Here is a 26,660-nt window from a genome sequence, read left to right as displayed (position 1 = left end):
GATGCGATTTCAGACTGAAGATGGAAACGAAGTCTGATATCAAGGAAGTTCTACTGTGAACGGAGATATTTTGTGAAACGAAGGTTGTGTGGATGGGGAGAAAATGTCAGTTTTCAACAATATCTGTATTCATGTAGACTGAGATTAAACAACGGTAATGCTGTTAAAAGTGTTAAAGGTAAGGAGCAAAATGAAAATAAGAAACAAACCTTCTGGGTGAGAAGCGCCTGCACAACTTGATTGGCAACCTGAAACAGGCAGAGAGAGAAAAACAAAGTGTTACTGAATGATATAAAAGTTTTTCTTGACCTCGTGTGACCCTTAAAGGCCTCTGTAGACCGGCTTTACAGTGCTAACGCTGCACATCCTCAGCCAGTTTACACACAAGATGAATTGTCATGAGCTCAATGAACATCCAGATCTAGTATCTGGTGTGTGTCTTTTGTAAACACACACACGTCTTTTCCGATTCTTAACTCTCACTTCCTAATGGTGGTATCGACAGACTGCTGTAGAAGCAGAGGCGTCTGGGTCTCACAGCGGCTAACACCGCCCGAAGTCTCAGACCACAGCGCCGATGCAGGAGCGGCTCCGATTACTGCCCATTGATTGCTCATTAATACCGCGTGAAGCCACTGAGTGCCCCCGCTCTCGTTTATTGAATGAGGAGAAATGAGAGTAAATATGGTGAAATGAGCCCTGCTGCTGAGGAGTCGGACAAAGGAACACCCCATGACTTCAAAATAAGTAATTAAACTACAAATGCACAAAAATTTACACAAGCAGCTGGTGTGACATAAAAAAATATAATTGTCCCTTCTGTTACAAAGCAAATGTTTTCCTCTGTTGTTGTGTGCAGTCGTTAGAGAGGCAGCCTCCGTCATCAGAGCAGGATCATTACAGAGAGCTCCTTCCACAAAAGTCACCACACAGGAAAACAGTTGACAAGTAAACACAGCAGTTGAGCCATCTTAATGAGGGCAGGGAAGCAGAAAGGAGACGAGGACTGAATTTACCCCAAATACAATCCACGGAGGAAGCTCTAACGCAGCTGCATCACTAAATCCCCCCTTCTTTTCTTTTTTTTATATCTCCCATCTTCCTTTCTTCTTCCTCTGTCTCTCTCGTTTTTCCCGCCCTCCGGCAGCTCCGCTCAGTCTGCTTGGTTCCAGGACAAATTGGGCAACTTGTCTCTGCTGGACATACTTCCCCGTAGCAGCGCTCCCCTCCCTCCCCTCCTGGAGTGATTCAGCACGCAGGCACAGCCGAGAGCTGAGGCTGGTTTATTTCCCTCATGCGGCTCCCTAAACAGCACTTATCAAACACTCACAAATAACCAGAGGGCACACAAGTGCCATTGTTACGTAAACCGCTGCTTTAACACCAGTTCACATCAGGATAAGGTTATTTAACAGCTCGTATTTTACACTTTAATATGGACTAAAAATAATAATAACAATAAGCTGTTGTGACCAGTGAATATAGGTATGATATAGGTATGATGGTGGTGCATTTGTATACTGCACAGCTAAGTGCTATGAGTGCTAAAAATCCTCTCTTGCATTATTGCTGCAATACAAGCATCAACAAAAGTCCTTCTGACATTAAAAACACCTTAATTGTGCGTTAAAAAGTATGAAAAATAACAAGCATACCAGACGCTTTCAAAGTTTTTAAAGTTACGGTGTGTAGGATTTAGGGGGATGTATAGGCGAAAATATAATTTAATATAGAAACTATTTTCTTTTTATGTACAATCGCCTGACAGTAAGGATAGTTGTTATTGCACCACCTTCAAAAATGAGCTGTTGATATGTAAAGAAGAAGCTGGTTTTTGTCATAGATGTATAATAATGAATATGTGTAGATACCTGATGCCAAGATGGCACCTGCTCAGTCCGAAGGAGTCACTCGCCTGGCGCACATGCTAAAAAAAAAGGCTCTAGCTTCTAGGTTTGCTGCCGCTATGTTCGCAAAGCTGTTAAAAAAGAGGCTGGGAAATGCTTTTTGACCCCATGGGAGCTCGGGGAATGGTGTTTTTTGGTGTGCTATTTTTGCTCCTTAGGTGTGCTTGGCCAACAAAAGTTAGACTTTTTGTTCCCTGATAGGTCAAGGAAAGTTTTACAAATATAAAACCTCCATGGATCAAAAATTCATAATGGAAAGAGCCCTTATTGATTTTTTTGCAAGGTAGTTTTTTCAAGGTGTCCAGTGGCCTACGGGGTAAATGCAGGGAAAAACAAACCAAATATAGGCTCTAAATATGTCCGAGTTTCAGCGTCAGTCACTGTGATTTGCAGAAGATTTAGTGACGTTTAGTGCTGAAGGATTGCAGATTGCAACCAGATGAAACTTCTCCTGGTTAGAATTCCTTCAGTTTTCATTGTTTTGAAGGTTTTTACAAGGAGCCAAATTACCTCTTCATCCCCAAAACAAACAGATCTGATGATTAAAACAGGTGAAAACGCTGAATAAAGCATTTTCACATTACAAATCCTTGTTTTTCCCACCTCTGCTTGTTGTTGAGTAGCTGATTACCGTGGTGGCCGACTCTGTAGACCAGGATCTGCTAACCTATGTGATATAAATGACTCATCCTATTGTAACAAAAATACAACAATTCTTTATTTTCATCTGATTATACACTAAAGAAAACATACTTATTAGATTTTATTCCATTTGATTAGATTATTAGATTATATACCATTGTAACCCCCTGGACCTTTAACAGAAATTTAGGCATGATTTAGCTAAGCCCTGCTGAAACATGCTAGCCTCTTTATTAAAGTGAGAGATTTTAGTGCCTGAAAAATGAGACACTGTTTTCCAAATTAATTGTTAATAACGAGAATTAACCTCTGCCTCCCTCAAGCTGTGCTTGAGTAAATTGCCAACCTGTGGGAGCCTCAGGTCCTCATTAAAACCTAAAACTCAATAAAACTGCTCGTTCACACGAAGTCAAAACTAATTTAAGGAACATTTGTGAACTTTCCAAGGCGAGTAAAACATCTGGCGAGTCATATGGCGTCCTTGAATGTGTCTCAGAGTGAGACGAGATAAACAACACTCACCTCATCTAGACAGCGTTCGTACTGTTCCCTCTGGCTCTCGTTCTCCAAGGCCAAGGCAGAATTTTTCTCCTGCGAAGAACACACAGACACTCAGGGTCAATGCAACCTCGCAGTGGCTACATGTGATGCAACAAAACAACAGCAATCAGGCCCAGCTGCAGCTAACGGGAGAGCTGCTTCACAAAGGTCAGGTGTCAGGGCTGAAGCTGGATGGCCAATAAAAAATTTACAAAGTAGCACCAAGAGAAAGGTCAAGGGGATGGAAGTTATGATGCTGAACTTTGGGGCGGCAGCGAGCCATTTGGAGTTTGGACCTAATAAGAATATCTCCTCCACTTGCCAAGCGATGAGGCGGCGCCCTATTGATCTCGGGGAGTTTCCAATTTGTCAGTGGCAGGCAGCATATTAGGATCTGTCAGCCAGCCGTGCTTCTCTCGCCCTCTGCCCTTTAGTAGAAACTACCAATCCCTTGATGAAAACATGGGAAACATAATTACAACCCAAAACATTCTAATTATGCCAGAGAGAAACACGGACTAATTAAAGCCTTGAAGCCCGGTGATGGGCGATGCAAATGCAATGAATGATAATTAAAGAAATCTTTGTGAATGGAATTTCTATTTTGAGAAGATCTTTACTTGAGAAATCCCTCCATGTCTTAATTATCACAGTTTATTGATTAATACAAAATTAAAACTTGCCCTGTAATGAATTGTATCAAGTTTAAGATAAAATCCAATCAAAATGTCACTCAAACATGTAGCAACCAGCTCAAAGTGAACACAAAGAGACACAAAAAGACCACAAAGACATGCTAAACAATCAAAAGAAACACAAAACGACAACAAAGAAACAAAAATGTCAAGAAGACACAAAGCACTACAAAACGACGCAAAATGACCTTAAAGAGAAACAATACATCCATTAAAAAGACACAGCATGGTGACACAAAATGACCAAAAACTCACAAAATGACCTTAAAGAGACACCAAACATCCTTACCAAGACACAAGAGGGGGAAAAAACTGGAAGACACAAAATCACTACAAAAATACACTAAATGACTAAAAAAGATACAAGATGAAAAACACCAATCAACACAAAACAACCAAAAAACATACAATACAACTACCAAGACACAAAATTACCTCAAAGAGACACTAAATGACTTCAAAGAGAAACACAAAGACCAAAAAAAAGACACAAAATGACCACAAGAAAACAGAAAATGAAACAAAGTGATAAAAAAAACTACAAAACATGATCACAAAGAGACACAAATGTCCACAAGACACATAATGACTACAAAAAGACACAAAATGACTATAAAGAGACACAAAATAACAATCAAGAGATACCTCAAAAATAACCACAAGATCACACAAAATGAACACAGACATACAAAACCACTAACAAGAGACAAAAAACAATCTCAAAGACACACAAAATGACTACAGAGAGACACAAATCAACCACAATAAGACACAAAATGACCTCAAAGAGACACAGCTTTGCATATCAGTGCCCGGCGGCCCACTGTCTCATAATTCGCCCATGCTGCTCAACGGCAACAAAAAAGCATCACTTTTTAATATGTGTTGGTGGCCAGCACTACACCTACACAACAGCTCTGTTCTCCAACTGAAGTAGCTGTAATATGAAGTGTTATCTGACTCTGCAGACCACGGCTACAAAATGCAACTTAATGGTATTTTGTTACCTGAACCCTGACATTTTTTACTGTTTTATTGTCCAATGACACAAAATCCTTTAAAAGGTTGAAATGTGAATCTCATTTGGATTTATTAATGGATGCATTACATACCATAATACCATCATTTTGTTCTCTATCACTATTTTGGCTTAGAAACACTGGATAGTGAGACATGCATGTGACATTTAAATTTGTGAAGTGACACGGATTTGAGGGATTATTTCATTTTCTCTCTGCTGCTGCTTCGGGTGATTGGCCACAAGCACAATGCAATGCACATTCTGACATGTGAACTGTCAGTTCGGGAACAAAGAAACAGATAAATGCAAAGCAATAAGCATGTTTACTGTGATGGATTATGTTGCTGTGGCATTTGTTTACATACTGTGCAAGAATGAGTGGCAGCGAATTAAAGGTGGAAGAAACGCCTGATGTTTCAAGGTAAAATAGTAAAACGGTAACTTTGGTATTTTTCAACCTGGACCATATTTTCCCACGTTTTTGTGCTTCGGTAACTAATGGTGACAACATTTTTTTGACCGAAATTGGTCCAGCATTAAGCAGCTGAGAAACAGGCTGCAACGTAACAACTTGGGGCATTAATGTGGCTTCAATTAACGTCCACAAAAAGTGCTTATTTTTGCCACCGACAGGCTCGGATTGTTGGTCTTAGTGTGTGATAACATTATGCAAATGATTCCTAAAAATATAGCGCTTTTAGTTGATAATTAAGAACCTTTTTGTTTCACTAGAAACTGCCCCGAAATTGCTATTGCCAAAAATGTAAACAGACAGTGATTTGATCTTTGTAAAACACACTCCATTCAAAGACAGACAGAAACAAAACAAAATTCACAGTTTTGGTTTGTCTTTCCACTGATTCAACAATCACCAGCTCTGGTTTGGTTCTCTGTACTCACTAAAATGCGTCTGGTGGGTTTGTTGATGGTGATTTCAGGGCTGTTTCTGGTTAAACAAAAAAGATCTTATTCTTGAACAAAAGGTCTGTCCCTGGAGGAATCCTTTCCCTGAAATTGCTTTTGCCAAACTCATGACACTTCATTTAAATAAACTCTAATTTAAGTGCAGAAAAAAACAGCATATTTTCTCATTTAACTGGGTGAATTGTTTATTTCAACCAAATTAGAGTTGCTGATTGTTGAAACAGTGGAAATACAAATCAAGACGGTTTCTGTGAGTCTGATTCAGTTTCTGTCGACTTTGAATGAAGTGTGTTTTACAGTGATAAAATATCTGTTTATTTAAATGGAGTCTGGTAGGTTTGGCAATAGCAATTTCTACGCTGTTTTTGGTGAAACAAAAAGGATCTGACTCTTTAACAAAAGGTCTATATCTTTAGGAATCATTTCTATAATGCTGTCAGTTGACGGTGCACAATTGTTTGCAGCCTTTTTCACTGCTGCAGTGCTCTTGCCTAATACAGGACCAATTTAAGAAACTGTAGTCTCCATTAGGTCCTCAGACATATAAACATAGAAAAAATGAGTCCAGGTTGAAAAATACCAAACTTACACTTAAAAAAAAAAAGAAGTCCAATCGACTTAAACATTAAAAGCATCTTTCTTTGTATTGACATGAGGACACAAACACAAAATGTACTCTGCAAGACTGCAAAATACAACTTAGTCCAAGCCAAAGATTTATCATGAGCAACTTTATAAATGTTCCTCTGGGGCCACATGGTAATTTTAGCACTTATGTTCTCATCACTTAACAAGTAAGATGACCAGCAGGCATTTCTCCCAAACTCTGAGTGTTTTCATTTAAGCCCCAGTTATAGACCACAGTGCGTGCCTGCCAACTTAATGAACACTATCAGTTGAGCAGGAGAAATAAGAGCCGGGCAGTGCTTACTTAGCGTCAGTGGAGTTTATGCACAACGCTGGGCAGTGATGTATTGCCTCTGCTTTGCTCTTGCTGCTTTAGCCGGCGGTGCATCCATCACCGGTGCGACCAAATGGAATAAAAATGGCAGATAACTTTTGATAAAGCCGTTTGAAATGTAATGTTTGGGTAATGTGCTTCTTCAGATGGTCTGGCGGGACAGGTTGACCATAATTCCTGCCAGTCTCGGAAGATAACTTACAGCTGAGGAGCAACAGGCAATTACCTGCCACTTTGCTGTAATTAGGGTCTATTTTCTCTCAGGAGGGCTTTTTCTTTCTTTATGTGTGTGCACTGAAAGATTACTTAAATTCCTTGTTAGGTGGGTGTGGGATTGGGGTGTGTACAACCCCAGTTCCAAAAAAAGTTGGGACATTGTGTAAAATGTAAAAATAAAATCAGAATAAAATTATTTGTTAATGTTTTTTGAGCTACATTCAGCTGAATAGAGTACAAAGATCACTATTATCAGTACGGAACTACAAAATGACACAAAATGACAACAAAGAGACACGAAACAACCAAAAACGACACAAAAAGATTTAAAAGAAACACAAAATGACTTCCAAGAGACACTAAACAACCATAAAATGACCAAAAATGACACAACTACTCATGAGACACACAAATTACCAGAAGAACGCACAAAATGACCAAAAAAGACACACGACTCCCAAGACACAAAATAACCAAAGGGAGACACACACAGACCTCAAAGAGAAACAAAATGACTACTAAAAGACCCAAAACAAGAAGAAGAAGACACAAAATGACTACATAGAGACACAAAAACATGCAAAATGATCACAAAAGACACAGAATGACTACCAAAAGGCACAAAACAACAGCTTGGTTTCATAGTATAAGAGTGCAGGTACTAGATTTTAAGCAATGCTGCTTGAAGGCTGCAGAGATTGTGCAATAGTTTCATGATGTTATACCACTGAGTGTGAGCAATACCTGTTCTGTGCAGTGTATGTGCAATATTTTGTGTGTGATTTGTTAAAACTAGTGCTGTTTTGTTTATATGTAGTTTGCTTTATTGTAACTGTGAAAGCATTTTTGGGTGCAGCATCTGAGTCCAAATCAAGATTTCTCTATGTGGACAATAAAGTATATCGTACCATATTGCGTTGTGTCCTATCATGTCGTATCGTACCGTATCGTATCTTATCGCATCGTATCGCATCGCATCGCATCGCATCGCATCGCATCGCATCGCATCGTATCGTATCATAGACTGGCCTGCCTGCAATCCAGACCTGCCTTCCTTTGAAAATGTCTGGCGCATTATGAAGCAGAAGATTATTGCATCCTGTCTTTATTTACATTTTAAACAGCGTCGCATCTTTTTTGGAATTGGGGCTGTAGATGATTTGAGATGAGATAAAGCTGTTATGTCACATGCCATCTACCAACATCCAGAGGCCACGTGGAGCCGGTTAGTAATGAGAAGGTAAGTCTTGCGGCCTAATTTAATTAAGTCTGTAATTGAAGAGATCTGAAAGGAAGTGTCCGGTGGCTTCAGTAAAGAAAAAAAAAAGAGTGTATCACTGTGCTTCCGCCTCGGCTTTTGCTCATAGCGGAATGCAGCTCAAATCCCCCGAGCACGAAGCAAAACAAACCAAAGCTGGAGTGCAGCCCCAGGCCCCCGCGGCGACTCTCGTAGGATGACTTTGCTCTCCGAACGAAGAAGACTGGAGAATGTGACGAGCTGTCATGCTTTCAGACACAACTGAGCAAAGACTCTGACAACTGGCAGACAGCGCCGGCCACAAAGGATAGCCAGGGGTGGCTGGAAGCGCGGATGAAGAGGAGGCAGAAGAACAAAGAAGGTAGGTCGAGAAAGAAAGGAAACAAAGAAAAAAGGTGGTTACCTCCAGGGCCTTGAGGCGATCCAGAAGGGGTTTGGTTTTGTCTTTGTCCTCTTCTGCTTGGCTGGCATCAGGATCGAGCCCGGGGTCCGTTTGGGAGCCATTCTCTTCGGGGTCGTCGTGCTGCTTCCGCACTTCCTCAGAGAGTTTATCCTGACGCGCAGAAAACAGAACGAGGGTTAGAGGGAAAGAAATCTGGCAAGTAAAACCTGAGCAGATGGGAAGAAAGCGCTCAGAAGTGAGGTACGACAAATGTTTCAGGGCAAGATGCAAGAAGCGGGTAAAGAGCCGTGAAAGACAGAAATCAGAGGGAAGGAGAAAAGCGAGAGAAGAAAAGGGAGAGGATCAGATGGGCAGACGGGACAACGGGGAGGCAGCTTCGACAACAGAGCTCCAAAACATCCCCTAATCCCTAATCATGTTTCACTTGTTTTCCAAAGAGTGGCGGTGACCTTGAGGGCTCTCACTCGTCTGTGTTACGGGGATCCTTCTCTCTCTTTGCCAGCTCCGTCTCCTCTCTTTTTTTGGCTTCCTGGCATCTGCGATAATTAACTACTGGTAATAATTAGCTTCTAATTAGGCAATGGCTGGCTCGCACCAAACTGTAGAAAGAAAACAATGAGCTCTCTGTCACACTCGAGAGATAATTCATCTTTTTTTCAAGGAAGCTTTGGAGCCTGAAAGTGTGGACTTGTTCACTGAAGATCTATTCGCCAGAACAATACAAAGAGCACATGACTGCACATATGATAATTAATGGTTTTAAACTCAATTTTAAAGCAAATACGCCAAATGTATAGTTGTTTCAGCTTCTCAAATGTGAGTGTTTGCTGTTTTTTATATCACTGCAAATTGCCTATCTTCGGTTTATAGGCTATTGAAGGAGAAAACAAGCAATTTCAAACATCACTTCAGGCTCTTGAGAAACTATAAGTGCATTCTTTGCTATTTTCTCTATTTTATAGAGGAAATTAGTGGCCGTGACCACTCTTCACAAGTTGAATATGGCTCATATGTATATGTGAGTTGAAAGCAGTTCAACTACAGAGTGATATTTGCCTCTAAAACTCTCGAACTGTTTCATTTGAGTAACTGTTACAAGGTCTGCAGAGGTAAAACTTTTCCACCACCTCACAAGAAATATTTCAGCAGCAGAAGAATCATTTAGATTTTGTTTAAGATTAGATTTGCGTTTGGAAAGTTGGTAGAGAGAAAACAAATTAAAGACGTCACCTTGGACTCTGGGACATTTTGATGGCTATGTTTTTATATTATAAAGGGGCAGTTCACTCCCAAATCAAAAATACATTATTCACACATTTTACATCCTCTTAACTGTAGCGCTATTTATCAATGTAGATTGTTTTAGTGTGAGCTGCAAAGTGTTGGAGAAATGGAAACAGAATAAGAGTAGAACAGACATTTCTTTTCAAATCAGTGTAGCAGGATGGTCAGAACAGGCATTTTCATGTTTAATGTTGCCATTTTAACCGCTTACTTCCATAGACAAACAAACTAGCAAGTCGTGAACTTACTGAGATTAGGTTTTAGAGTAATGACCAAATGAGCAGTGGAGAAATAACGTTACATTTTCAAATCAACAATCTGTTACTTTTTAAATATTACTGTAACTGTTATTCTGTTTCTCTTGTAGATCATAATATTTTCACATGTATCTCAGTGAATTAAGGATTTGTTTTTTATTTCCGTCTGTGCATGTTTGTGATATGTTTGTGCAGTTTATTAGAAAGAAAATAGTTCTGTGGCTCATCCTAGCTAGGTCATGATTTCTGGAAAGAGACATCACTGTTGAGTTTTCCAAATGGATTTTTTGGTACTTTGAGCACCATAAGCTGTGTGCCGTCTAGAGAAGGCATACATCCTTACAACCGATATCTCCAACACTCGGCAACTCACACCAAAACTATCTAGCCTAACAAACAGCACTGCAGGTAAGAGGGAAAAATATATATATTGATTTGTGGATGAACCATCCATTAAAGGGATTTTTTTGTCCAGTTTTCTGGCTATAAATTACACTAAAAACACATTTCCTCCTCTAAACCAAATATCTCTAAGAGGCTTGAAAAAGTAAGAAGAAAAGGATCTAAATTCAGCAGCAAAACATCTTTGACATATGCTGTGAATGAAGCAGTGCTATCTTTTCCTCAAATGACTTATTCAGTTGTTCGTGTGTGATGTATCACCGTGCACACCCACCACATTTTTCATCCCTGAGCTGAGCTTTGACAGATAATTGTCAAACCTGAAGATATCTATGGTTAATGTGCCGGACGAAGCTAAGGTTAGCAGCTGTAATGGATGGCTCCAGCTCGTCTTTTATATATCCAAATGCAGCGCAGAAGAAGATACTTTTCTCTGCTAATAGGAGCTGGAAATAATGTCCTTCAGAGCACTTTGTTTTCAGCTTGATCCAATCTCCCCTAGACATATATTAGGTTTTCAATCTTGCTTGATTCCATCAGACAATTGAGTTCGAGGCAATTCTTTAAAGTCACGCTTTATAAGTCTGCTTTTGTTTGCTGGGGCTAGCCTGTGGAGTCTGCGGTTTGCTTTGAGAGGCTGCTCATCAGACGGCGTTAAAGGGCTCGGTAATAATCTCCGCAGAGAGAGTCTGGAGTGGGAGAGAGGAGGAAACCTTGTCCCTCACGCTGCCCTTTCAAGTTATTGAGTTTGTCTGCTGAACACACAGAATGCAGCCGCAGCAGGAGCGCGTCGCTGCAGAGGAATGGACGGTGTTCAGTTATACAGCTACTGGGAATACCATAATAACCCTCCAAGTTTATCCTCTTTGACTGCTGAACAGGAGAGCAAAGTATGTCTACATGCAGTACGGTAAATACTGTACAGAGTGGAAACTAACTTCTTTAAATATTTAACTCCTATAGCTGAGAATCTTCTATTTTGTAGACTTAAATTTCACTTATATGTTTCTCCATAAAGGTTTACAAGTACTGGATTAGAGCTAACTGCTAGTGTCAGCATTCCCACAATGACAATGTTAACATGCTGATACTATAGGCTAATTAGCACTGAACATTAAGTGCATCTGAGGCTGATGGTAATGTCATTGCTTTTGCAGGAATATGGTCATAAAGCAGAGACCGACATTAGCGTCCCCACAGAGCCAAGCTGCTGGCATGGCTAAAAATTAGCTTACACTTAATATCAGAGTGAAGGTTAATTGATTAAAGAGCACTTTAGGAAGATTGGAGTTAAAGCTGAGGTGACAGCAACTCACAATCTGTCCCCGTCACCACAAGAAATGTTGTACGTTTTTGGAGTGCATATGTTTGTGAAATACGTAGCATATTAACATTTTATAAATTCTGATTACATGTACGTGAGCTCAGATTTGTAACAGCGGACCACTACAGATCACTGACTGAGAAAACATCGGCATCGGGCATTACCAGCTGTAATTGTGGCACCAAAAACGGGTATTTTTTAACGGAACATCAGGGCATTTCCAGCTAAGATTGTGATACCAAAACCAGATGTTTTTTTAGAATCACATCTGGGCATTTCCAGCAGCGTTTGTGGCACCAAAGACAGGTGCTTTTCGGCAAGACATCCGGGCATTTCCAGCTGTAATTGTGGCACCAAATCAGGTGCTTTTTAGCAAGACAGTGAAAGCAATTCCTGCTGCAACTGTGGCACTGAAACTGGACGCTTTTTAGCAACCAAAACCAGATTCAACACATCCACAGCACAGTGCAAACATGTCTTCTTTGTTTTTACATTCAGTAATTAACTCTATTTTTAGTAGTTTTATTGGTAGTAGCGGGGTCTGCCATTCCCACGCTGAACTCAGATTGTCTTCCTAAACAGGGAACGTCTATTTATACTCATCATTAGAAAGCTGTAACGCCTCTCTTGTGCAGCATCAACAAAAGCTGAAACAGTGCCGACATGATTAGTATATTAACTGATCAAACATTCAATCAATGGTAAAATAATAGAAAAAAAAGTCATAATCTGAGTCCTTTATCTACAAAAGCTGCCAAACATTTGCTGGTTCCAACTTCACAAATGTGACAATTAGCTGCTTTTGTACGTTTTATGTCACTGTTAATTAAATATATGTAGCATTTTATAGACTAAGCAATTAACTGATTACCCATGAAAACAGTACCAGCAATGATTTTGGATAAAAATAGCAGTTTTTCACTATAATACTGTATTAGTTTGGTTTGAGCCCTGGTGCCCCGAGTTGACAGTATTTACGCATCCATACACCACTTCAGCGTCCACTTGTTATTCTGTTCGACATAATCCGTTTGTGGAGGGGAACCACGGGAAGGATTACTCTGTCTGCACACAGAGCATTATTTGCATATTGACACATTGTATTCCTGTCACATATATTTCAAACCGAGTCATATTTTCATTATAAAGCTTTGGCACCTCAGGACATTTTACAGCGAATCAGTCTATTATCACTGCTGCTAATCCCACGTTCCACAATCCTCTCGTAAAGCAGCTGACATTTAATCTTACAGTGCTCGTTTTTCACACTGCCCACTTTTATTTGCACTCATCATTCACTTTCTGTGTCTATTTCTGTCTTTACTCACAGTGATGAACGCAAGCAGTTATTTATAAAGACACTTGTTTTATTGCATACATGCTGAACTAGTGATGCCCTTTTCTTTTATTCTCTGGATGACGTTAAAAACACTAATTTGATCTCTGCTTAATGGACATTAAATCCATCATATGCCTCAAATTCGACATAAAATAAAGCTCTGTGTGTTGCTGATGTTGGATAAATACTTGAAGAGGTATTTTAAAATGAATCAATCGCACATAGTTTGAAGCAAACTTTTCTTTAAGGCTCTCAGATGGGAGCGAACAACATCACACTGATGATAAACAGACTGAGGCAACAGCATTACAGCGCTGGAACGCCGTGTAAACATGTCGAGCTCCAAATTGTGAAGTGTGACCCCGAATGTGACCCCGAGCTTCAGAAATACGTGGTATTCTTTCTGCCTCTCTGCTCAATCCCAGCAGCTATTTCTCTTATGTAACAGGGGCAGCGATGAGCGCTCTCACCTTGGCTCAGTCTAGCTTTATTCAACACTGTCTGAGCTGAAGAAAAGCAACAATACAACTGAAGATTCCTGTGAAATGATTACTGCCATATCAGTGAGTAAAAATACACAATGTTTCCACATCAAGAGTGAACTTAAAGGCTCTTTTGGACTCTCTCCAGACATTATCACATTTAGTTTCACTGAATGAACACAGAAAGTTGTATTTTACCTTGTAGGCCTTCATGATGTCCACTGTGTCCACAGCAGTCTGCTCCACGACGCCCTGATTCTGCAGCAGCGAACGCACCGTCTCTTCCATCCTGCACACACAACATAAAACACTGTTTTAAACAAACAACACATTTTGTTATTTCAGAAATACTTCACCTCGAAAATGATCATTTGTATTTCAAGTACACATCCTGTTATGTTGAATACGTGAGGAAAGTTTTTCTTGAAGAATTCAAAAACTGAGAAACTTCTTGATTAATTGAAGAAACAGTTTAGAAAGTTTAACTACAACAAAACTGCATCGAAACATTTCTTTGCAAACTCTCACACAACATGTTCAGTAATATTCAAGTTTCATATATCCAGCCATATTCTCAGTGTTTCCCAAACACATGCATTTTTACTAAAACCCGTAAAACGTATCTATGCTCTTTCTAAAGCCAGACTCAACCAGCAGCTCCAGTGTTCAGTGGTGTAAAATAACTGTTTTTATCAGTGGAGTTTGGATTTGACGAGAGCATAAATAAGTTTCACTTTAAAATGTATTTATTTATTTTTGGATCCTTCATTCACTGTGAGGGCATGAAAGAAAAAAACAAAGTTTTCTTCATTAATCCAATGTAACACAGGGTGAGTAACTGAGACACAAATGGTCATTTTTGGGGGGTAAAATATTTTTTCAAAGGAACCAACTGAGAACTGGGATGCTTTACACTGCATCTTTCCCTTAATTAAGTCAGATTTCTACAATAAATCTTTTGCATTGCTGTACAACATATAACTCAAAGACAACAGAAGTTCTCCTCGTGCAAACTGAGGCAAAGCTCTCCAAGATGGACAGTTGCGTAACTGATGTACATACAGGGAATCGAAGTACACCTTTCAGTTTCACATAAATCTTCAGATAATAAAACAAAAGTATTACACTGGGATATTTCTTGTAAGACATTTCTGTTTAGCCAGCAGCAGTTTTTAGGCAGGCAGATGTCCTCGGGTGTTGCTCCAAGGTGTAACAGCAATACAAAAGGTCCAAACGTGCCTTGTTTTTAATCTCAACTGCAGAACGGTTGGTACAAACCTGCCCGAGGACCTCAGGCTTATTATGGGTTAAAATGTCTGCAATGATGTGCTGCCAGCTGGTTCAAAATGAAACTATAAACACCTTAAATGAGATCTATTTTCAAGCTGTTTTACAATTTTATTAGATGGTTTGTTGTTTGAAATGGATCATTGCATCCTTCAATTTTGTTTTTTTGTTCTTTTTTACACTTTCCATGAGCAAGCACAAACACACACACACACACACACACACACACACACACACAGACACACACAGACACACACACACACACAGACAAAGTGATAATAAAAAAGGACTGAATTGGTGCCAGAGACACAAGATGGATGATTTTTTTCTGGACTGAGATCCAACTTCTGCTCAGATCGCAATGCTGGGAACACTAGATTGAGTACAAAATGTGCAAAAACACAGTACTTACTGAGTTATTGTGTGATTTTGTGATCGTGTGTCTGTGTGTGAGTGTGTGTGCTGATGGCTTGAACTAAGTGCAATCACAGCAGCAAACACCGAGCGAGTGACCTTGATCTTGAAGTCCTGGGTCTGCTCAAAACAATCTGAGCTTTATTTTGTGCTGCTAACACTGCAAGATGCATGCAAAACAGGAGTTTAACAGTGCATGTGAAAAATGCCAAAAGGCCAATTTCCATCTGAATAAAAGAGCCACATGTTGTCTTTATCCCTCGAGCCGCACGGCGAACTTTAACCCTGCATGCATTCAGTTTCTCATTCTGTACAAAGAAGCCACAGCAGCACCAGAAATGATCTTGGACCGAGCTGGGATCACGTAGACGTAAATGATCAGATAAAAGTGACATTCAGGAGCAGTGCTGGATGAAGAGTGACAGCCAGGTATTGTTAAAAGGAGCATCTTGACAAAGACAGGCTTTGCCAGAGTCAGGTGGGAATAATCTGAATTTCATGACACTGTCTTCTTCTTTTCTTACTGCTTGAGTCACGGTGAATTTAAAAGAACTGAACTGAAAGTACAACGTATCTACACTCTCTTGAAAGCCAGACTCCACTGACATAAACAGTAATTTTACCTCACTGAACACAGGAGCTGCTGGTCTACTGCTGCCTTCATCAGTTAGTTTGTTTGTGTTTTTGTATGACTTAAAATGTTTATTTCAGATTTATCAAAGTCACACGATAACACAAACTGTAACACAAACTATATATATTTAACTATATAATAGACCAGCAACTCCTGTGTACTGTGAGGTAAAATTACTGTTTTCGTCAGTGGAGTCTGGTGACGTTAAAGACAGTACAGATCAGCTCCAGTCCAACATCAGAAAGGCTGTCTGTGGCAAGGTAAAGTGGCGAAAATTCTCTCAATATAGAGCACACTTAAACTATTATTCAGTTTTTAGGTGGCTAAAATGCATTTTCTTGCTGTCCCCATCCACAGCAGTACATTGTTAGCTTCCATGTCCGTACTCCTGTCTGTTTTTCCAAACTGGGGGCGTGCCGACTGACACCGACTATATGTAATTCATTTTCTATAGAAAAGTACCTCATACAACCTAACTTTAGAAAAAAATAAAACTATTCCTTTACAGCTTCATCATTTAAACACAGTACATTTATACTACTGTGGTATGCATAGGTTTTATTTACTCCTGTATCGTAATGCCCTGGTAGTATTCTGCACTGATCAGCCCTGACTCTTGTGCAGCAGCGGGTGAGAATGAGCACAGGCAGCCGGGGCAGGGGAGGACGGTGCGAGTCGCACCATCTGTCCAGGCTGAGCCATAAAGCCGGCTGTAATCAGGCCGCTAGCTGCTGACTGAACAGTCGAGGCGGTAGGCAGGCAGAGCTGGTGGCAGATTGCTCCAGTTCCTGCTTTAAATGCCGCCCTTAATCAGCACAACCTATGGAGCAAAGAGGACGTGACGCGGACGGCTTTAAAGTCCGGAGATGCTGACAGCGGGTCAAGGTCTAGCCGACAAGCATGAGCAGCATGGCAAGTAGGGGCGGTTCTTTGGTCTGAGGGGATTTGGGCAGGTGACCACCGACAGATACAGCCACAGTGTGTGCCTCTGGTGTGTTATGATGACAATCAGGTCACAGAGGTGAGCATCTGTTTTTCTGACAGATAAATCCCTGGTGATCTTGCAAAAACCCAGAAGGTTGTTTTAAAGTCTTGAACTCTGGTTTAACCTTTTTAAAAAAATGGAGTGAACTGCTTAATATCTGCTAGCAACTTCAGAAGAAATTACCCCAAAATAGGGGAAAAAGTTCAAGAAAGTAAGCTGAAAATTAGCCCCAAAAAAGCCAAAAAAAACCTTAATAGTAAAAGAATACAATATTTGCGAAGGCATTTAAACGCAGCACATGATAAGTGATGTCCGGGTTTGAAAGGGTTAAAGCTATTTTATTAAGACTCAAAAACTATTTCCACTTTCTGCTGCAAAATAAAAGATTTGTAATCCATTTCCCAAATACCACTTCCATAAAAATAAGCCAAAAGATACAGGAAATTAACAAACTTGGTACTACAGATTTAACTATTAATGTGCTAGACACACTTTCAATGGTTTTTCATTTCTGTCTCCATCAGAGGAATTGTTGCAAACTCATATATTGCCCTTCTGATTGTGTCAATTTGGTCCACTAAAACCTGTTACAAGCTGGCAGCAGAAGAAATGTGAGATAGCCATAGAATAAATATGTAAATTCGGGGCTTTTAAAATCAAACCTGAAATGAGAAATAGCAGAAATATCATTAAGCGAGCCGCCAGATGGAGTCAGAATTATTCTAATGAACAAAAACGAGTGCCAAATGAGCAAGGGACGCAATAAATGTAACATCAAACGGATGGCTCAACTGTTTGCTTTGGGAGCTGACCTCAATGACCTCTGCACAGAGTGGTGGGATGGTAGGAAACACTTTGCCTGCTCCATGTTTTGGGTGGAGGAGGAGGAGGGAAGGGTGTGGGTGTGGTGCATCAGCGGGGGCCGTTTTGAGGGGTCTGTGGCACTCTGAAACACCTAAAAGAGCCCCTTTGTGTTTCTAAAACAGACATGGAGCTGCCTCGCTTTCCATGCCGCTTCCATTTCAAAGCAAAGCACAGATGTGTGGCTTCTCGCTGGACAGACTTTGTTGCTTTTGACAGCAGAGAGAGAGAATTGAAAGACTTTGAAGTTGAGTGGTGCTGCTGAGGGACTCGAGACAGAGAGACTAAGTCCATTTGGAAGGAAGATTTATTCTTTTCTAGGCAAAAAAAAAAAGAATAAAATAAAGTAACACTCCTCTGTGCTCTCCGTGTGCAGAGGGGGAGACTGAAGGTGCTCGATCACCTGCCTCTTTACCCCTTGATGTTGACTGTGTCCTTTTGTCGGGTATTTATCAAGTAAAACAGATAGGCTTAAAATAAAATGACCAGCCCGTACTCGTTCCAAAGTCATCAAATAAGGTCACTTTGTCAGTGATTTTGGCGTAAGATACAGATGGCGTCAGTGAATTCTTCAACGTCACAATCAATCAAATACCAGTGTCTAGGAAAAAGGGAGCTCCAAAGTTAAAATATCATCAAATAGCCTAAAACCTTCACTTCAAGGTTGGCTGAAAAGACGACGCTGACTAAAACCATACCAAGATTCATATTGTTTTACTGTACGGTTTTTCACGTCATATTGCATTATAATACATTCATAATTTCCTAATATTAGAAATTTCAAACACAAAAAAATCCATGAAAGGTTATATGCAGTATTCCTAAAAGGGATGATCCTGACTGTGTCAAAATTTGTGTGATTTTACTGGGCATATTTTTCAGACATTTATGGGGAGAGTCACCTAAAATAACATAATAACAATCGTAAGTTCCTGGTATTTATTTGTGGAACAGTTCCATGTTACATTCTGTTGATAATTTATCAGGTTATATAGGTTAAGTTATGTCTGGTTTTTAAATACTGCTTCAGGTGGCCCTTTTTAATTTTGAGCGCCAGCCCTCTAAAAGTCTATGCACAGCCCTGCTCCACTGTAATCACCAGTTTTATACCTGCAACCACTGAGAAATCCTAAAGTTGTCCAAAAAAGACATATATAATGTTTTATCTCTGTGGCGAGGTGAATAATCTGCCTTTCATCTAATTTTCCTCAATAACTCATGCAGTGCAACAAAAAAAAAACCAAAATGCCCTGCACAATTACCTCCCTGTAATCCCTATCGATACTACAATGATTACTATAACCAACAAACTGCTATTTAACGGCACTTTTTTTCATTCACAGCACAATAACTTATAGCAAGAGAACTAATTATAAAGCGATAAAACCATTAAAAATGTACATTTAAATGATGAAAACTAAGCAGTAAATCCTGCAAACAACAGAGTGGGACGAACATCCACCGAAACATCCCATAAAATAAACAGTGTAATTTGTCATTACTGTAAATCCAGCCTCCTAAAACTTATTTATATGTGTGAGAGAGTCTGCTAAATGCTTATGATGGATGGACTATAACTCTCAGATGACAGAGCATTACTTTACATAAAAAACACACTTGCTGGGCGTGATTAATCTCAAAGTGCTCGCCAACGACCTGCTGAAAACATCATTCTGAGAGGGAAGGAGAGAGGGAAGGACAGACGAATGTGTGTTTTGAAGGGACGCAGGCAAATTCTGACTCCTCTGACCCCCTCGCGCCACACAAGCTGAATTTTTAAACGTTCGTCAGCAGTCCGGGATATACAATTAAGGATCCAATCAATTTTCAGCCTGAGGTCTGACGATGTTCAAGCCAACACACCCCCTCTCTTCGTCTTGATGTGACCGAGTGATGCATCATCAGAACGCAGCGGGACAATTAGAGGTGAAGTGCTGTGTGGTTATGTGAAAAACTTCCCCTCTTCTTCTGCCGTTTCGCTGTCCAAAGTCACAAAGACTTCAAACGACGGGAACTATTCCTATTTCCACAGCTCGAGCCTTCAATGACAAATTCCTTCACAGACCTGCGAGTGATCAAAGCCCTCCAAACCTCTCTGAAAAGCTGACAATCTGAGCTCAAAACTTACCCCATCTTGAGTTTCTCTTCATTTTTAATGCCAGAGGTTTTACGGAAAAAAGCCAGAAACACAGTGCAGACGTCCCTGAGCTCCATACGCAGCGGCATCCGAACCACTCTGCTCTCTTAAGTGACCCAGACGCTATCGCTCAAATGTGGGTCTCTGGGCTAAAATAGGCCATGCAGTCATCATATAAGCCTGAGTGCTTTTCGCTCAATCGACAGACAGCGTGGTTTGTCCCGTGGCCTGGAGTCAGCCCTGACAGCAGATCCTCCTGTTCTCATTTTCTACTTGCCGTGTCTCCAGTGTGTCATTATCCGACAGTGTGCAAAGACAGTGATCTGGCAGGCAAAGACTTTCCCATATGTCCCACGTTAAGCCCTCTCTAAAGGAGAAGGGATCCCTGCTGGGAGGCAAGCAGGCCGGTAGTCTTGGATCAGACAGGAATCCAGCATGGAGCTTGCAGGGATGAAGCGCGGCTAAGGACAGGGATCCCCCGTTTTGTCAGCCAGTGTGTGTACGAGTGTGTGCGCGCAGTCATGTGGGTCTTCACTGGTGATTAAGAGGCTTTGGCTTCGCTAGAATCAACACTTTCCGTGCAAGAAGGAGCAAACAAGGAGGCTGAATGCCAGAGATCTCCGTAGGACCTTTTTTCTCTTAGACCAGTGATACTTAAGGCTCACGGGCAAAATCTGGCCCCAGATAAGAAAAAAATAAATAAAATGATTCACAGTGGAATTTGTTTTTGGGTTTTTGGTAAACATATGATGCCAGAAACAAAAAAAGCATGCAAAATAGAGGTTGTTTATTCAAAAAGTGCCAGTGGAGGATCCCCAGCACCCCTAACAGAGGTCCTAGCTAAGCCCCTACTGTCCCAAAATCCTAAAAACATCCCACAATCCTAGAAATGTCCTAAAATCCTGGTAAGATCTTGATGTCCTTGAAATATCCTAAAATCCTAGAAATGTCATAAGATTTGAAAATTGTCCTAAAATCGTACAAATGACCTAAAATCCGAGAAATTTCCTGAAATTCTAGAAACTTAAATGTGGCTGCTGCGACTGGCCCCTGGCCTCCTGTCATTTTGCAAAAGTGGCCCCCATGCGAAGCGTGCTGAGTATCCCTGATTTAAATGCTGGCTTGTTTATTTTAGTCCCCGCTCTCCTGCCAATGACCGCCTGCATGTTTGCATGTTTCACAGCTCGGACCAAGCAGCCGACCCCCCTCCCTCACCCCCCCGCTATGGCTGGAGATTTGGGCTGCCAGGAATCCTTGGCAGCAGCCTGTCTATATACTGAATTAAAAATAAAAGCCTTTATCGCAGAAAACTTGGAAAGAAGACTTGAAACTTGAGGAAGATAACTTGAACGTACCTCTTAACCCTTTGAAACTTGAGCAAATTGGCTTGATTTCTTTCAAAAACAGAGGAAGAAGGCAGTGAGCAGTGAAAGCAGAAACGACCCGAAGAAAAGTGCTTAAAAAATAGTTGAAATTTTTTAATACAATTTTAAATATATAGCTTTTTGCTATTTTCTCCTCAACATTTTTCCCTTTCCCCCCCCATAACATTTTTTTTCTAGCTTCTTCTTTTTTTCCTGGACATTTTTTCCTAGCTTTTTTTAAAAAAAATAAATAAATAAATCTTGCAATTTGTTGAACATATCTTACCAAACTGCTTGTTGCCTTTTTCCCACGCCTTGAAAGAAGTCAAGCCAATTTACTCAGGGCTCAAAGCTCTAAATACTTGTGAAACGTGTCTAAAAGCAGCACAGAAGAGTGAAGTCCTTCCAGGTTTCAGAGGGTTAATTCTCATCAGAATTGGATGACCATACCTATTTAACCTTAACAAGAGCTTCAAATGATGCAGAGATAAGTGGAGATGCAACAGCTTCTCTCAGTCTGACTCTCACTTTATCAGCGCTGTCAGAGGCTCAGGTCGGCCCGAGACCCTCTAATCAGATTTGACCGGTGCACGATTGTAAAATCCTTAATCTTCTGAAATGATAGGGAGAACAATCACCTGGTTGTGCGGTTGAATCGAGGCCATCGGGGGCCCTCGCGTGACTGCTGCATCGGCGTCCGCAATCGCCTTATCTGACCGCGCCGAGGCCCTGCGAAACTGTCCGTTTTGGCACAAGAATATTCCATTCTTCTCCCCTTTCCGGCAAATCACTTATGTACGCCCACCGGGTGATTGCCTAGCTTAACCTAAGCCACTCTTATCCTCTTAGAGCTGTTTTGCAGAAAACATGCAAAGGAGACCCTTTCTTCGACGTGACCCAAATGAAGAGGGAGCCAACATGCTTTTGGTCAAGGTTTAGTCCGAGCCCTCGAGGACAGTTCAGAGCTGTAAAAGTCATGCACATCAGTCATGCGTGTTACAGCGGGGTAGCATTACGAGGGTCCGTGCCCCTCGTGACCTTTAACCTGATCAACAAGACACACATGCCACAGAAAAAAGAGATCAAGAGGCCAAAGCGTTTAGTATTCTTCGACAGTCGTATTTCATTTTGATATCTGTTGACCAACTGCTGCGAAAAGGAGCTTTTTCTGGGTTTTCTTTTACACAGGATGCCCATTTAACATTAGAGTGCTTTATCAAAATACACTTACAAATAAATGGTTCATATAAATATTGGTGCTTTCTTTCACTCCCTCCAAACTCTTAGCACTCAGCAGTTTTTTATTTAATAAAATTTTATTTCATTAATATTACTGATATTTTATGATTTTGTTTTCTTCTATTATTATTTTCATAATTCTTTTACCCTAAACAACAATTATTTTAACCTTTTTTCTTTCCTTTTTTAGTTGTTACTAAAAGAAGGAGCTTTTGCCTATATAACATCAGAAAACTATATCAAAATACACATGGGATTAAGTGATTCATATAAATATTCAAGTTTTATTTTCATTTTTTTCATGATTTTTTTTAAAATTATGTATAACTACTAAAATATTATTACTGTACATATTTTTTATCATTGTTGTTATTTTCATCATTATTATTGCTGCAATAATTATCATTAATATCTTCATTATTTAATAGTTTTTTGATTTAAATTATTGGATTCTTATTTTACCCTTTTTTCTGTATTTCTTTTGTTATATTTATTATTTATTTATTTATTTATTTGTTATGGTCTTAGCATGTGTTATAAATAATTGGTAAGTCACCTTGTTTTTCTTTGTATATTCGTTGATGATTTTCAACTATTTTCAGCTATTTTACATTTTACTGCTGTGAAAAGGAGCTTTTTTTATACACAAGATGTCTATTTAACATCAGAGTAATTCACTGAAATACACTCAAGATTAAATGATTCATATGAATAGTTTACCGACCTCTTTTTCCTTTGAGTCTAACTAATTTCCACTTCATAGAAACGTCTTAAAATGTGAGGTTCTGACTTGATGCAATTGAGGACAAGTCTTTCGAGAGTATAAATTAAAAGAGACATATGGAGAGAACCAGATTTAAGTTCTTCATCCCTCCAGCATTCCCGCTACATTTGGAAGGATTTAGAGTGCAAATTCATGACATGTTCACCTCTGGCCAAAGGAAGCAGTTAGCAATGAAGAGGCCGTTGTTTCTCGAGAGCATCTCGCAGGAGCCTTGTGTCTCCAACAGGCATATGTGCTCCACATGTGAGACTGAGGAAGACATCCCAGTGGGAAACCTTGTTGACAGCATGGAGTCCATTACTTACACCGGGAGCCGGGAGGATGGGGTAGGTGGTGGGTCAGGTTGGAGGGGCGGATGACGTATGGATAAATCCAAATGTCAAGCTGCATGTTGAGCTTAAATGATTATATTAAAGGAGAATCTCACCTGGCAAATGACTGAATTTGAATTGAATTGTTGAGCAAAATGTTGCTGTTCTTGCATGCCTCCATGGTGAATAAGAGTCCAAAAAAACCTGAGAAAACTTTCAATAAATAAAAATCACCAGGGTCCATGTCTTTCAACAGCAAAACTACATTAAAACCTTCTGCTTACAAACTCTCATTTAACTCGTGCCGTATTATTTATCCAATCACACCCAAACAGACGACTTTCTCCAACTCTCGATGGGGTCTGGCTTTGAATCGAACAAACTAGCTGATCGAGACATCGATCTTCACACTGGCTTTCTTTCTCCTAAATAATCTTAGATTACTACTGTAGGTTTATAAAGAACTAAATAGTTTAGGGTCCAAATGCATTTCTGACCTATTTTACACTATAAACCATCGAGACCTCTCAGGTTAGCTGGGACAAGTCTGCTTTGTGTTTTTTTTATTTCTTACACTACACTGTAATATGATTTCTTGAGTTTTATGCCTGTCTCAGTATATTTTGGCTTGTTTTAATTTTCAGGCTATATAGCAGTGTTTTTAATTGCATTTTACCATGTTTCTTTTGCACTCTGTCTTCATGCTTTTGATGTTTTATGTAGAGCATTTTGCATTGCCTTTGAGTTTCCGAAATGTGCTACACATATAAACTTGACTTGCCTTGCCTGGACCAGCAGCTCCCGTGTTCAGCAAGGTAAAATGAGTGTTTTTGTCAGTGGAGTCTGGCTTTGAGGAGAGCACAGATAAGTTTTACTTTTAGTTTAGTTCTGTGTTGGAAAGGGCTTAATGAAAATTTGATTATACTGCACAAGTTGTGTGTTTAATTCATCAATTGGTTTTGAGTTTTTTGGATCCTTCTTTTACTGGAGGCGTGCAAGAAAAAATAGAGTTTCTTCACAAATTTGGGGGGTGACGTATTCATTTCAGTATCAGTGAACTAATTTTTATATTTGATTAAAATTTACAGTCATTTTAAAGCAAATGTGCCAAGATATCACACAGGCAGGCGAGTGAACTGACCCCGCAAATGTCAAGAATTTTTCATTAAAACCTCTTTTTATGATGCATTTACAAAGAATTATCTTATAAAACACGATACACAGAGCATAACAGCAGCCTCTGAGTATATGTGTCAACCAGAGCAGCTGCCAGACTACCAAATCTATACTGCAACCATGAGGTCAGTTTGAATTACATGCTGTTTGGCTTTAGGCTACAATCTGCGAGCACCAGCTTCACAAGCAGGGAGAGAGAGAGCAGACGAGCTATCATGATGTGAGCATGGATGCCCTACTTCCCCAAAAGCTTGTAATCTGACCTCTTTCAGCATGCCTATAAACATCATAACCAGCATGTTTAATCCAAGGCGGAAGCTCGCAGGGGTAGAGTGTGTGTACACAAGTGTTTGTGATTGTCTGACATAGTTACGAGGTCGCACTTTGACCCACAAACCCAGCGTGGTGCTTAGTTAGTCAACAGACTTTTTGTGAAAAAGAAGGAAGACTGGTGGCAAAGCTCTCTTGTGGGGTGGTAATTTAGCGCATGTGATAGAGTAAAGTTGTGATACTCAATTTATGACCCATGGGCCAAATAAGGCCCCTGACAGAGGGCCAAGTGACCCCAAAGCATTTTCTAATTCACAATAAAAATAAAGTGATTCACACTGGGAATTTATTTTGCACTTTTCGTACACACAAGGTGCCAAAGTGCATAAAACATCATTAAAATAGAGGTTTTTTTAAACATCCTCAAATTCTAGAAAGGTCCTAAAATCCTTGAAATGTCCTTAAATCTGAGAAATAACCTAAAATCCAAAAAAGGTCCCAAAATAATAGAAACGTTTTAAAATCTGTGAAATGTCTCAAAACACTAGAAAAGTGATAAAATCCTAGAAATGTCCCAAAATCCAAGAAATGTTCCAAAATTCTAGAAACATGTATGGGGCTGGTGCAACCGGCCCCTGGCCTCCTGTTGTTGTGCAAAATGTGGCCCCCGAGCAAAGCAAGCTGAGCGTCCCTGCTGTAGAACAACCCAAATTAAGCTCAATCAGACATAACTCCCTGTTCAAATTTGGAAGTTAAAGAGAGGGGCTGGAATGAACCAATAAATCCTCTAAATATGAGGTGCTCCCAAAATAGTCCAGACACCTATTATCTATTTAACAGCCGCAGTCCCCATTGGGCAGGAGCGAGGAAGTGACTTCAAAAAGACTGACCCCCCTCCATCCTGTTAATGACCCCAGATGTGTCGTCTTGAACAGGGCCCTGATTCATCCGGCTAAATCCTGCAGCCGCCAAAGGCATGCAGGGGGGCCATTTGGAATGAAATTAAAACACTTGGTCCAGGCGTGGCTGGATGCTTGGATGATTAGAGGAGAGGGCATTGATCTGCAAACAGAGTGCAATCACTCAGCTCTCTCTCTGCGCGCTCCAGCTGTGCAGGCCGCCGCCGTAATGAGAGTAGCACATGAATGCATGCACGGTTCTGCAACTTCACTCTGCGGACCGTGGAGGGATCTCAACCTGAGCGTGACTGTCCAAACAACACGTCCAGACTTGAAAAACGCTGCCATTCCTCCCTGTTTGCATCACACACACACATGTTCTCACGCACTGAGTAATGCTGCAGAGAGAATCTGCTGTCGAGCCGTAAATCTGCAGGCAGCGGTCATCGTCTGCTGTTGTTGTTAGTCTAGCTGTAAGTCTCCCATATCCTGCCACGAAGAGGGCCCTTCAAGACGGCGATGATTCAAAGTCAAGTGGACCGGGTCGGCTGTAAACGTCCCGGTTTTGCTGATGAGCGCACGTGTGTTCTGGGTGACAATGACTGCGATCACAATGAAGCCAAGAGGAATTTATTTCCAAACTA

The 26,660-nt window shown here is 40.4% G+C and overlaps 1 protein-coding gene across 6 annotated transcripts in view; it reads right to left on the bottom strand.

Moving 5' to 3' along the window:
- Positions 1-26,660, bottom strand: part of LOC121962709 (nck-associated protein 5-like) — a 190,666-nt gene that overhangs the window by 42,670 nt on the left and 121,336 nt on the right. For 5 of the 6 annotated variants that reach the window (XM_088074811.1, XM_088074807.1, XM_088074809.1 and 2 more), the window contains 4 exons: positions 13,854-13,944; positions 8,568-8,717; positions 3,072-3,140; positions 210-248 (listed from right to left, as the gene is read on the bottom strand). In XM_088074811.1, the coding sequence (XP_087930937.1) occupies positions 210-248; positions 3,072-3,140; positions 8,568-8,717; positions 13,854-13,944 (349 nt within the window). Of the gene's footprint in view, positions 1-209; positions 249-3,071; positions 3,141-8,567; positions 8,718-13,853; positions 13,945-19,964; positions 21,093-26,660 lie in introns of those variants that run through there. The other variant, XM_088074810.1, reaches the window with a different exon arrangement.

The sequence above is a fragment of the Plectropomus leopardus genome, chromosome 24, assembly GCF_026936395.1.
Source record: "Plectropomus leopardus strain MGB_pleo_1.0 chromosome 24, ASM2693639v1, whole genome shotgun sequence".
Lineage (NCBI taxonomy): Eukaryota > Metazoa > Chordata > Actinopteri > Perciformes > Serranidae > Plectropomus > Plectropomus leopardus.
Note: the sequence above shows the minus strand (reverse complement) of the source record. Positions and strands in the feature narration are given on the sequence as shown.